Below are 14,001 nucleotides of genomic sequence, written 5' to 3'. Positions count from 1 at the left end.
GACCTGAACTAGTGATGGGGAACAAAGGCACTGATGACAACATAGATCGACAATTAAAACAAATGAATGCAAAATATTTTGCTAGATTACCTTATTCATGTTTATTATTTCAACATCAGCATCAATTAATTCAACTAGGCTTACTACCAAGATAACCAGCATTGGTGGATTGCTCCTTGTACCATCCCAAGAACAGAATAGTTAATCACTATTTGAAACATAAAGGGCTGGCTGGCATCATACTGAAGGAAGTTCACCCTTACAGATAACTGTCATAAACCAACAATTAAGCTATTTTTTTATCATGTTTAACAAATGCCTTTAATTATGCTGGTGCTAGGAACTACTTATACAATTTACATTTTAATATAATTGTCAAATATTCCATGAAGATAGGCAGGTTTTAAAGAGAATGCTCCCATTATTTGACAGCCAAGGCTCTCCCATCCTACCATAACCCTCACCTACTGTCATATCATACTTGCTATCAACATCATGGCAACTTTGTTTTATACATATCCCACTCTTCCCCAAAGAGGCCAAGATTTACTAACAATAAAACAGAAAAAACTACACATAAGTAAAAGCATTATAGGTAAAAGGTAAAAGTAATCTACTCACAGAATTAAAAACAATCTGAAGCATATACAGAAGGCGAGAAAGAGAAACAAGACAACACACTATTGAAATCACTTTCCTTCTTAATAGTCTATTCCCAAAAGTATGTCAGAATTTTATTTACAAAGTCTTTACTTGCTAGCAGGGGGACAACCAAGAAGGAAGCAGCTTAGCCTGCATATGAAGGCACGGCACCATTGAGGTATATTTCACCTGTATAGAAACTGACACAGAAATTTCAAGCCTTTTCCCATTTGGGTAGCAAATACCCTGCCCAGCCCCATATGAAGAAAACTACCATAAAGTCATGGAGAAATAAACAATACTGAAGAAGGAAACAATGAAAACAGAATAAATAAAAGAGGTAACAGAGCAGCAGGAATGAAATTAGTAACAGGCTAGCATCTATGATACTACAAGACTAATTGACTAACTGTAAATGTGATTTATTAGAACTCTAAGAATGCTTTACTTAGCACTTCAGGGTAACAGAAAAACCAGGTCTTCCATAACAGGTTAATTAAAATAATGAAGTGAATAAAATGTTTAAACACTAATAATTCAACAATTAATAAGGCCAAAGCAAAGATGTTTTACATTGCTTACGTCTTCAGTTCACACTGAAGTAATAAGATTATATTATGCAAGTATGTACACTTACATGGTAGCAAGACAGCTCAAATGATTAGATTAGTGATACTATGAGGCAGTACTCTCAAAAATGGAAATATAAAAGCGAATCCATCTTATAAGCTATAATTTACTGCCTGCATACCAATTGCATTATATACATTACAAGCCTTAATAAAGGTTAAGAGAGAAATAATTCTTAAGATAATGAAATAGGACAGTCCTTAAACACATATTCAAAGAAAAAAGTAAGTGGCATACTGGAGGTCTGCCAGGACGACCACGTTTTCTTTTCCCCTTCAGTTCAGTTTCTTCCAGCTCACTACCAGCATCAGAATGTGCAGTAGTTTCATTTGTAGAGTCCCTGAAGAAAAATGCCAGTTAAAATAAATTAGTAACAAAATTGAGTAAACGAAAGACTGAATTAACATTTGGTAGCAACACAAACTACATTTTAAACAAACTAAGGGAACACTCCATTTATTCTTTTGTGCATGCTCTCATGTAAAGCTTCTCACTCATAAGCAGTCTACAGCGAGACAGGATAAGTAGTAAACCTGAAACACAGAAAGGAACACTAACACATTTTAATCACCCACTCCTCTTATTAAAAATGGGGTGGGGGTATCTTGCTCAATAGCTTTACAGGATGTTCATCAGAAACAAAGGAAATGTACAAATTAAAAAATTACTAGTTTTACATATCTTCCATCTTATTTTCTAACATACTGTTTCCTAGTTTTATTATGAAAATACACTGTGTCTTCATCACTTTCTCCCATATAGTCTTCAGTTTCAATAATATTAGTAGCCATTTAACTTACAAGCCTCCTAAAGTGTTATAATTGTATCGATTCAGAAGACAAGCAGGAGAAAAAAACACACAATCTTATTCAAGTGGTGTAGAACCTTCCAAATGCAGTCAGCAGCTTCAATGCAACAAAAGTGAAAATAGTGAAAGTTCTATTGTGCTGACATTGCTGTGCCAGTGCAATATTTAAGATTAGCCAGCAGAGTGGACATGCACACATACCTTTCCTCAATTTGCTTGCAAATTCAGTTTTGACAGGTCTGTTCATAGTCAACTATGCCCAATTAACCATGAATAAAATGCATTTAAACCCAGACCAAAAGGTGATTGACATTTTGCCTTATACAAATAAAAAACAGTGAACTAATAGAGGATTTGGATATTCTTCTTGTTTTCTGTGTGATTGGATTAGAAAAAGTTCTTCAAACATGCCACTACTCACCAAAACTGATCTAGATTTACAAATAGTTCAGATTTGTCCCCTAATCCACAAAAGACTTCACCAGTAGCACTTCTCTATAAGATCCTTTTCAGTATGTGCTATGTTGGTTTTGAAAAATGTATCATAATTCCCATGCTCAATCAGAAGATATACTGTAGTCCCAAAATAACACAACCAATAATATTGCCAAGTGAGATGCTATCGAAGCGGATACTGTTGTATGAAGCTAGTCTACTGTAAGATGCCATTAGAGCAGGGCTCCTCAAACTTTTAAAGCAGAGGGCCGGTCCACAATCCTTCAGACTGTTGAGGGGCTGAATTATGATTTGAAAAAACATACAAACAAATTCCTATGCACACTGCATATGTCTTATTTGTAGTGCAAAACAACAACAACAATGAAAGAACAATACAATATTTAAAAAGGAAAACAATTTTAACCAACATAAACCTATCAGGATTTCAATGGAAAGTGTGAGCCTGCTACTGGCCAATGAGATAGTCAAGTTAATTAGGATTGTTGTTGTTGTGTGCCTTCAAGTCATTTCAGACTTTGGGTGAGCCTAAGTCTAAAATTATTTATTTATTTATTTACTACATTTATATTCCACCCTTCTCACCCCGAAGGGGACTCAGAGCAGCTGTATATACATACAATATATTATATTATTAGTATAGCACAATATTAGCATTATATATTACTACTAGCTGTGCCTGGCCACACGTTACTGTGACGAAGCATGGTGGTATAGGAAATAAAATATTTAGGATTTGTTGGTAGTTAAGGAAAAGGTTTTCCCCTGACACTAAGTCTTGTCGTGTCTGACTCTGAGGGTTGGTGCTTATCTCCATTTCTAAGCCAAAGAGCCAGCATTGTCCGTACACTCCTCCAAGGTCATGTGGCATGACTGTATGGAATGGCGTTACTTTCCCGCCGGAGCAGTACCTATTGATCTACTCACATTTGCATGTTTTCGAACTTCTGGGTTTGCAGAAGCTGGGGCTAACAGTGGGGGCTCACTCCGCTCCCCCAATTCAAACCTGTGACCTTTCGGTCCAGAAGTTCAGCAGCTCAGCGCTTTAACACGGTGTGCTATCAGGGAATATTATTTCCTAAAGCTTGTGAATATGCAATATTTCTGATCTTTTTTTTGTCTGTTGGAGGCAAGTATGAATGCTGCAATTAGGCGAAATGATTAGCATGTAATGGCCTTGCAGCTTTAAAGCCTGTCTGCTTCCTCCCTGAGGGAATTTTTTGTTGGGATGTGTTAGCTGGCCCTGATTGTTTCCTGTCTGGAATTCCCTTGTTTTCAGAGTGCTGTTCTTTATTTAGTGTTCTAATTTTAGAGATTGTATTGTTCTGGTTTATTATACCACAGTAATTTTTATATATTCTGATTTTAGTGTTTTATTATTTTTAATTTAATTTTTTAATTTTACAATATTTATATCCCGCCCTTCTCACCCAACAGGGGACTCAGGGCGGCTTACAATAAAGCGCACATATAAAAACTGTACAATACACTATAAATCAGTTAAAAAATTAACTTACATAAGACATTCATAAAACGCATTATAAAATACAGATAGGCGTGTTCAAGTTTAAAAGACTGGGTCTGTCAATTGAGTTCCAGCGTACATCACAGTAATTAATGCTACTGATTATTATTCGAAAGCCTGGCCCCACAACCAAGTTTTAACCTTCCTATGGAAGGATAGGAGGGAGGGAGCCTGCCTGACTTCAATGGGGAGGGCGTTCCTTAGGCGGGGAGCCACTACTGAAAAGGCCCTGTCTGTCATCCCTGCTAGCCGCACCTGTGAGGCTGACGGAACCGCGAGCAGGGCCTCATCTGATGATCTTAAGCTTCGAGGTGGGTCGTAGCGGGAGACACGTTCGGACAGATAAGTTGGGCCGGAACAGTTTAGAGCTTTATAGGCTAAAGCCAGCACCTTGAATTGTGCTCGGTAGCAAATCGGCAGCTAGTGGAACTGGCGTAACAGAGGAGTAGTACGCTCCCTGTACGCCGCCCCAGTTATTAACCTGGCAGCATCCCGTTGGACTAATTGAAGCTTCCGAACAGTCTTCAAAGGCAGCCCCACGTAGACTGTGTTGCAGTAGTCTAAATGGGATGTAATGAGAGCATGGACCACCATGGCCAAGTCCGGCTTCCCAAGGTACGGTCACAGCTGGCGCACAAGTTTTAACTGTGCGAAGGCTCCCCTAGCCACCGCTGAGACCTGGGGCTCCAGGTTCAACGATGAGTCTAAGATCACCCCCAGACTGCGAACCTGCGCCTTCAGGGGGAGTGTGACCCCATCCAGCACTGGCTGTAACCCTATACCCTGTTCAGCCTTCCGACTGACCAGGAGGACCTCTGTCTTGTCTGGATTCAATTTCAATTTGTTGGCCCTCATCCAGTCCGACACAGCGGCCAAGCACCGGTTCAGGACCTGAACAGCCTCCTTAGTAACAGGTGGGAAGGAGTGACAAAGCTGGACATCATCTGCGTACAGATGACTCCGGAACCGCGAAACTCCTGATGATCTCTCCCAGCGGCTTCATGTAGATGTTAAACAACATGGGAGACAACACAGAGCACTGCGGGACCCCACAAGTCAATGGTTGTGGGGCCAAGCAGGCGTCCCCCAATTACACCATCTGGGACCGACCCTCCAGGAATGAGTGGTGCCACTGCAGAACAGTACTTCCAAGTCCCATTCCCGCGAGGCGTCCCAGAAGGATACCGTGATCGACGGTATCGAAGGCCGCTGAGAGGTCCAGCAGAACCAGCAGGGACACACTCCCCCTGTCCAGCTCCCGGCGAAGATCATCGACTAAGGTGACCAAGGCTGTCTCTGTACCATGCCCCGGCCTGAAGCCAGACTGTGCTGGATCTAGAAAATCAGTGTCAACCAAGAATCCCTGGCGCTGCGAAGCAACCACATGTTCCAAGACCTTGCCCAAATAGGGGAGATTGGAAATAGGCCGAAAGTTTCCGAATTGAGTGGGATCCAATGATGGCTTTTTCAACAGCGGCTTGATCACAGCCATTTTTAGGCTCGCTGGAAACTTGCCCTCCCAAAGGGAGGCATTCACCACCACCTTCACCCACTCGGCCAAACCCCCTCTGGCTTGGATGGGCAGGGGTCCAGGATGCATGTGGTCGGTCTCGCCTCTCCAAGAATCTTGTCCACATCCTCGAGCTCAACCAACTGAAACGAATCCAACAAAACTGGACAAGCAGGTGCACTTGTTACATCCTCAGAGACTGCCGTTAATATGGTGTCAAAGTCGGAACGGATCAGAGCGACTTTGTCCGCAAAGAACCGAGCAAATGCTTCACAGCGGGCTGCCGAGTTATCAGGGCTCCCACCTTGATTGGTGGGAGTTAACAACCCTCTGATGACACAGAACAGTGCTGCCGGACGGTTCGGTGCGAACGCAATGTTGGCCGCAAGGTGGACTCTCCTGGCAGCTTTGATTGCCGCGGCATATGCCCTAAGATAGGAGCCTAGCCGTGTTCGGTCTGACTCGTTTTACTCTGATCGCCACACGCACTCTAGTTCCCTCTTCTTTTGCTTCATCGCTGCCAGCTCCTCAGTGAACCAAGGAGCTGGTTTAGCTCGGTTACTTGAGAGGGGACGCTCCAGAGCGATCGTGTTTATTGCCCTAGTCATCTCTCCATTCCAGAGAGAGACCAGAGCATCAACAGGATCACCTGCCGAGGAGGCGGGAAATTCCCCAAGAGCCATCAGGAATCCATTCGGATCCATAAGCCTCCTGGGGCAGACCATTTTAGGTCCACCACCCCTGCAGAGGTTGGGGGGCGCAGTAAGTCTAAACCTGATCAGGTAATGGTCAGTCCATGGCAACGGAGCGATGGTAAGCTCCTCCACACCGCCACCTTCCTCCCATCCCTGACAGAAGACCAAGTCCAGTGTGTGTCCCGCACTGTGGGTGGGGCCTGTTACTAATTGGGACAGCCCCATGGTTGCCATGGCGGCCATGAAGTCCTGAGCCGCACCTGAGAGGTTGGTTTCGGCATGGACATTGAAGTCCCCCAGCACTATGAGCTGCTGGGACTCCAACGCCAGGCCCGAGACCACCTCAGCTAGCTCAGGCAAGGAGACTATAGTGCAGCCGGGTGGTCGGTACACTAGCAGAATCCCTAATCTGTCCTGGTCTCCCACCCTCAGATATTGGTACTGATAAAATGGAAGAGTACTCAATATTGACCATTACTGTACTTGAGTCCAACTTTAGAAAAGTAGACACTTCAACAAGGATGGAGATTAGAAAATACAACTGCCACAAGGAGGCTGACAGTGCTTGACTGGCAGTAAAAACCCAGGAGGTAGTAATTAAGTTGACCAAACTATCAACAGACAAGTCATATGAGAACTGAATCCTGGTGTAAGAACCCAAAACTTTCAAAGCATCCTTCCACAAGAGCTCCTGTAAGGAACAATTGTGGCAATTCTGTTATACATAAGATGAAGAATACACAATTTAGTGTCTAGGTTTACTGAGGAAGTGCAGGCAAACATATCTGCTCTGGAAAGGCACTGTCGAAGGATCCACATCCATTGTCATTAATAAGAGGGTAAAATTTGTGAAAAAATCAAAATGTGTGCACTTTATGAGCTTGTTCCTAACTGAAATTATTTATAGCATGTTGCCAAATACACAAGCATACAACATTCCTATGTTTGGAACCCAAAGATTACTTGTGTATCTGAAATGCAATTATTTCAGTTTAGCAGCACTTTAAACAGCCAGGACATCATCTTTATGACTCTCGAGAGGTATAATTAAGTGAAAAACTATGCTATAGAGTTCTAATAATGCACCACTGAATGACAACACCCTGGTTAAACCCACAATCCCTGTTCACAGGACTTGAGGAAGGTCTACAAGTCCCAGAATTTCTTAGAATGGAGTCACAACCCTTAAAGTTGGATTTCCATCTTTTCAGAGGATCCATTTCATAAGAGCCTGTCTTGTGACTCTCTTCAGACCAAAACTTTTCTTCCATTAACCAAATTCTAAATTCAATATCAGCACCATGCTGCATTTGTCATACCTGCTGAATTTCAACATGTTTTGTTCAGGTCCTACTAGGATTAATGATATTCACTACTGCAGTAATTCTTTCTTGTGCAACTTAGGATGTAACTTCAACAATTATAGACAGGACGATTGGGCAGACCTTCTTCCGTTTGCTGAGATGGCTTTTAACGGGGCCGTACATTCGGCCACAGGTCGTGCCCCATTCGAAATAGTATACGGACAGGAGGTGGCACCTTTCCCCAGGCTACCCGAGTGGAAGGAAGGAGAGGGCCAGACCGACAAGGAATGGCCGGCCAAAATTAAGCAAGGGTGGCAGACCGTGGTGGAGGCATTGAGGGAAACACAAAAGAAGTACAAGCTCTTTGCAGATCGTAGGCGCCGAGAGGGGGACAAATTGGGCGAAGGAGATCTGGTTTGGCTGAGCACAAAAAACCTGAAATTGGGGTTCCCATCTAAGAAATTGGCTCCACGCTATATAGGGCCGTTCAGGGTAGCGAAAAGAATAAACGAAGTGACCTATGAGCTGAGGCTACCCAAGGACCTAGGAAAGGTACACCCGGTATTCCATTGCAGCCTGTTAAAAAAGTATAAAGGAACTCTGGACAGCGGAGAACAATAGTTGTGTTTAATCTTTTCCTTCCAGGACGAAGGGGAGGAGGACGCCATGTCAGAACCCTGCTACTAGAGCCTGTATGTGGCTCTGAGTTTCAGGGTCACTGACATTGATAAGACACCTGCGTCTCAGGACTCGGAGAAGAAACGGCTGCTGGACTTGGCGGGGAATTTGCGCGGGGTTTTACTGAGCGGGAAGAGACTTTTCAAATGAGGGGGAGGGTATATAAAGGATGGTTGGCCGGAGTCTCCCATTCTTGGCTTTTCTGATGTTTATGTTTCCTGCAGTAAAGTTTCTGGTGATATCACAGAGAGTCTCGTGTGTTCATTCAGGAGCGGCTGTGGTGAGCTGACAAGTATCTATATTTATTTTTTATTTTTGAAATTTGCCAGTAGCTGCTGCATTTCCCACCCTCGTCTTATACTTGAGTCAATAGGTTTTCAAAGTTCTGTGATAAAATTAGGTGCCTCGGCTTATATTCAGGTCGGCTTATACTCGAGTATATACGGTACATCTACCAGGAAGAAAGCAGTATGGTGTAATGCAAATGGGAGAGTGCTAGTGTTTTCAGTAAACACTAGCACTTTCCCACTGGAGAAATACCCCATATAAATTGGATTGAATCGACATATGATGTTCTTGCCACATATTATATAGGAAGAGAAGGAAAGTGTAACATTATTTGGGTGATGCACTTATTGGATAAATCAAAATTTCATGCTTTTATTCTATTACCACTTATCACAAAGATTATGACCATAATTTAGGATGCTTCAGTAAATTCCATGATAATGAAGGAAGTCTTTGATCACTATTCTCCTCCTGATATCAGAGTGTTGGTGCCTTTTCAGACAGTAAGATAGGTCAATCAGATACCCGCACTTAGAGACTCCATCTCATGACATGGACTGTTGTTGTTGTTAGCGATATTTATATACCACTCTTCTCAACCCCGAAGGTTCAGTGTTGGCAACAATTTAATACTCTCGATTTTTAAAAAAGTATAGAACATCAAAGTTGACCCTCCCATAATAAAACATTAAACATCATTAAACACATCATATAGAATAACATCAGATTTCACACAAAGTCACAGACATTGTCCGTAAACAGTCCTGGGTCATTGCCCTTTCAACTTTCACTTTAAATATTCCTATGATGGGCTGAACACCTGGTTCCACAGCCAGGTCTTTAGCTGTCTCCTAAAGGTCAGGAGGTAGGGGGCTGACCTGATCTCCCTTGGGAGGGAGTTCCACAGCTGTGGGGCCACCACCGAGAAGGCCCTGTCCCTTGTCCCCATCAGCCGCACCTGTGAGGGCACCAGTCACCACTCTCATCAGAAATTATATCAATCACAAGTGTTACCACCTATAACCCAAACTATATGATTAATAAGTCCTTGACTACAAATGAAGATGATGATGATAATGACTGAAGATAAATCATGTACTGGCAGTCCCCAAGTTACAAACAAGATAGGTTCTGTAGGTTTGTTCTTAAGGTGAATTTGTTTGTAAGTTGGAAGACATACATTTTTTCAGTGTAGCTCCAGCCAAAAAAAAATATTTTAAAGCTTTGGATAGGATAGAGAAGGGTCAACACCCCTTTGGTGTTTGTTTTGCAGTGTGTGCCCCTGCTCAGAAGATTTCACCTCACTTTGTGCCCCCGTGACAATTGCATTTTGAAAAATTGGGCTTGTTGTGGAAACAAGGACTGGTGATAAAGCTTCAGTTGAGAAACATTTTCCCAATGATGACTCTATCAGGAGTGAATTTCTCTTCCAAGGGGTAGATTTCTCTCACTTCCTGTTGTTATCACTCCGTTTGCAACTATGAATTATTTGTAAGTTGGGTGTTTGTAACTTGGGGACTGCCTGTACAGCAAAGTGAAATAAATTCTTTTATTCCCTGGGAGGTCATATTTATTTCTCTCTCTAATGTGCAAGGTTTTCTTTTATTTAAAAATGCATATTTAGGTTTATATCAAAAAATCTCCATGGCAAGTTATTTTCTCTCATTTCCCCTTTCCATGAGGTTGTATTTCGTGTGTCCCTCCTCAATTTAAGTCCATCCTGAAATAGTTCTATAATCTATATCTATAAAGGTACCCTTGGGCCCCTTCTTTTAATATTTTTCCACATTGCTGAGTAAGTCTTCATGGCCAATTGTGACCAGAAGTATTTGTCAGCCAAGATAGTGCTTTTAGTAGCAGATATAACATCAAAATATGCAAGAGATGGATGCACTTTGCTGTCATATATTCTTCCTGCAGCTTCAGAAAGATACATTTGTTCTTGTAACAGATGTTTTTCTCAAAGAGAATTTTTACTTTCATCATTTGTAAGACATCATTCTTTGCTCCTTCAATTCTAAAAGAAATTGCTTTGCATTTCTTATATGTTAAAAAGAGTGCTCACTTTTTATCTTTCATACCGTGACCAGACCGTATACCAGATTATCAAATTGGGTGTTTCCATCAGTTTGATTAACATTCTTCTTAACTCCTTTGTACATGTAACTGACTGAGAAAGAAGGGATTTTGTGAAATAGAAAGAAGCTTAACAGTGTGCTCATTTGTTAGTCTGTTCTGAGAAGAATGGTGTGCAAAACCATTAATGCTAGGACTTGTCGTCTTAGAAGAATAACTGAAAAAGCATATCCTGTATTTAACCCTTTTTACATGGTTGATTACAATACTCTGGATAACTATGGATTATCAGATGTATATCAGCATATCACAGATAACAACTTTGGTAAGTGCCTGGGCATTGCTTCTATAATAGGAAATTTAGCATCAGAGGCAGAAATAACAGGGAAAGAAGAGAAAGTGGTTTTTAAATAATAAAAAGATGAGTCGCCCAACTTGTTTCAGCAAACATTTTATCCAAATCTAACAATATGCACAAGCAAAAATGAATAAATCAGGCCAGATAAGCCTAGTATAAGTAAAAAGATGCTGAACTATCTAGAGATCTCTTGGCAGCTTCTTCCAAAATGCTTCCAGAGATTATTTTTTTCACCACAGTTTGATGGCCAAACTGTTTTTTTTTAATGTGCTGGGGGGCAGTTGATACTGCAAGTTTATTTGCTGTCCCCTTTTCTCTATGTTTTTTTTTTCATACAAGCTTAACATAACATTCAGGAAGGGGCTGCTTAGCCTGCTTGTTTGTAAGAATGTATGATCCAGTTAGAATAACATCTCTAGAGTTAAATGTTGCATTGCTGACTGCAAACATGCTGCTGCAACCCTGCACCAAGAGTCTTTCTCCAGCCACCCTTCACCATCCTTCCAGTGCCAATTGAGCTAAAATGTTTTCAGGTAGAGAGAGGATAAGGAGAAAAAATGAGCTAATTTTCAGAGGTTTTTAAAACTGATATATGCCTGCATATGATGTGGATCATTTTCCATGGAAAAATATAGCATCAAATTATTAGGGACAACTTCCACCCCATGTTTTACTTTTGTTCTAGTGTTGTGGCCTACTCAAAACCGCGGGAAAAGTCATACATATGGAATCAGAGTTCCTTCCCAAAACACTTCTCAGCAATTAAAATGTCTGTCTGCCTCTGTATAGGTAGAAGGAAATTTAAAGGTAAAGGTAAAGGTTTCCTCTGACATTAAGTCTAGTCATGTCCAACTCTGGGGGTTGGTGCTCATCTCCATTTCTAAGCCGAAGAGCCGGCATTGTCCAAAGACACCTCCAAGGTCATGTGGCCAACATGCAGCACCGTCAAATTAATATCTTCTATCTATATATATAAAAGAGTGATGGCATCACGGCAATTCACAAAACAACAAAAGTACAGGCCCCCCAACCTCAAAATTTGACAACACAACCCATCATCCACGCCTCAAGGTTGATACAACAAAAAGAAAAGAAAAATAAAGTACTAATTAGAGGGAGAGCAATAATTTTTTTATCCAATTGCTGCCAGTTTAGAGGGCTAATTTCTGCCCACTTGGTTGCCTAGCAACCAAGGGACAGCCAGGTTTCAGTTAGGGGACAGGCAGATTTAGGCCTCACTTAGACTTCTTCCACAGATTATCTAATTTGCACTGGATTATATGGCAGTGTAGACTCAAGGCCCTTCCACACAGCTATATAACCCATTTATAATCTTATATTATCTGCTTTGCACTGGATTATCTTGACTCCACACTGCCATATAATCCACTTCAGTGTGCATTTTATACAGCTGTGAAGAAGGGGCCTCATATAATCCAGTTCTAAGCAGATAATTTAAGATTATCAATATACAGTAGAGTCTCACTTATCCAACGTAAACAGGCCGGCAGGATAAGTGAATATGTTGGATAATAAGAAGGGATTCAGGAAAAGCCAATTAAACATCAAATTAGGTAATCGTTATACAAATTAAGCACCAAAACATCATATTATACAACAAATTTGACAGAAAAAGTAGTTCCATGCGCAGTAATGCTATGTAGTATTTACAGTAGAGTCTCACTTATCCAACATTTGCTTATCCAACGTTCTGGATTATCCAACGCATTTTTGTAGTCAATGCTTTCAATATATCGTGATATTTTGGTGCTAAATTCATAAATACAGTAATTACTATATAGCATTACTGTGTACTGAACTACTTTTCTGACAAATTTGTTGTCTAACATGATGTTTTGGTGCTTAATTTGTAAAATCATAATTTAATTTGATGTTTAATAGGGTTATCCTTAATTCCTCATTATCCAACATATTCGCTTATCCAACGTTCTGCCGGCCCGTTTATGTTGGATAAGTTAGACTCTACTGTACTGTATTTACAAATTTACCACTAAAATATCACAATGAATTTAAAACACTGACTACAAAGACATTGATTATGCAAAGGTAGACTGCGTTGGATAATCCAGAACATTGTATAAGCGAATGTTGGATAAATGAGATTCTTCTTTAATATGAAATAATTACTAGGATAGAATAATGCAGAACAATATAATCTCTAAAACCAGGACAGTAAATAAACAGCGGAATTCCACACAGGAAACAACTCCCAGCTAACAACTCCCAACAAAGTATTCCCATCATCAAAGTCTGTTTTCTCAGGGCCACAGACAGTAGAAGCACATAAAATATCGCAAAGAACACCACTCTGAAAACAAGGGAATTCCAGACAGGAAACAATCAGGGCCAGCTAACACCTCCCAACAAAAAATTCACTCAGGGAGGAAACAGCCAGGCTTTAAAGCTGCAAGGCCATTACATCCTAATCATTTTTCCTAATTGCAGCATTCATACTTGCCTCCAACAAACAAAAAAAAAACAATCAGAAATATTGTATATTCACAACCTTTAGGAAATAATATCCCCTGATGGCGCAGCGTGTTAAAGCGCTGAGCTGCTGAACTTCTGGACCGAAAGGCCACAGGTTTGAATTGGGGGAGCGGAGAGAGCCTCCACTGTTAGCCCCAGCTTCTGCCAACCCAGAAGTTCGAAAACATGCAAATGTGAGTGCATCAATAGGTACTGCTCCGGCGGGAAGGTAACGCCGCTTCATGCAGTCATCCCACATGACCTTGGAGGAGTCTACGGACAACGCCGGCTCTTCGGCTTAGAAACTGAGATGAGCACCAACCCCCAGAGTCGGACACGACTGGACTTAATGTCAGGGGAAAACGTTTACCCTTTACCTTAACTACCACCAATTCCGCAATACTTTATTTCCCATACCACTAGACTTCGCCACAGCAACGCGTGGGCGGGCACAGCTAGTGATTCTATATAATCCCTTGCTTCTTTTCCTAACTTCTACACACCCTGTTCTATATCAGAAATATATTACAAATCTTATTTA

At 41.3% G+C, this 14,001-nt stretch overlaps 1 protein-coding gene across 3 annotated transcripts in view; it reads right to left on the bottom strand.

Annotated features, from left to right (window-relative positions):
- Window positions 1–14,001, bottom strand: part of stag1 (STAG1 cohesin complex component) — a 135,298-nt gene that overhangs the window by 59,525 nt on the left and 61,772 nt on the right. For 2 of the 3 annotated variants that reach the window (XM_008106421.3, XM_062976459.1), the window contains exon 3: window positions 1,510–1,612. The exons of the other annotated variant lie outside the window; for it this stretch is intronic. In XM_008106421.3, the coding sequence (XP_008104628.2) occupies window positions 1,510–1,612 (103 nt within the window). The remainder of the gene's footprint in view (window positions 1–1,509; window positions 1,613–14,001) is intronic. 3 annotated transcript variants of the gene reach the window in all.

Source organism: Anolis carolinensis, chromosome 3, assembly GCF_035594765.1.
Source record: "Anolis carolinensis isolate JA03-04 chromosome 3, rAnoCar3.1.pri, whole genome shotgun sequence".
NCBI lineage: Eukaryota > Metazoa > Chordata > Lepidosauria > Squamata > Dactyloidae > Anolis > Anolis carolinensis.
This window is presented reverse-complemented; position numbering and strand designations above follow the sequence as displayed.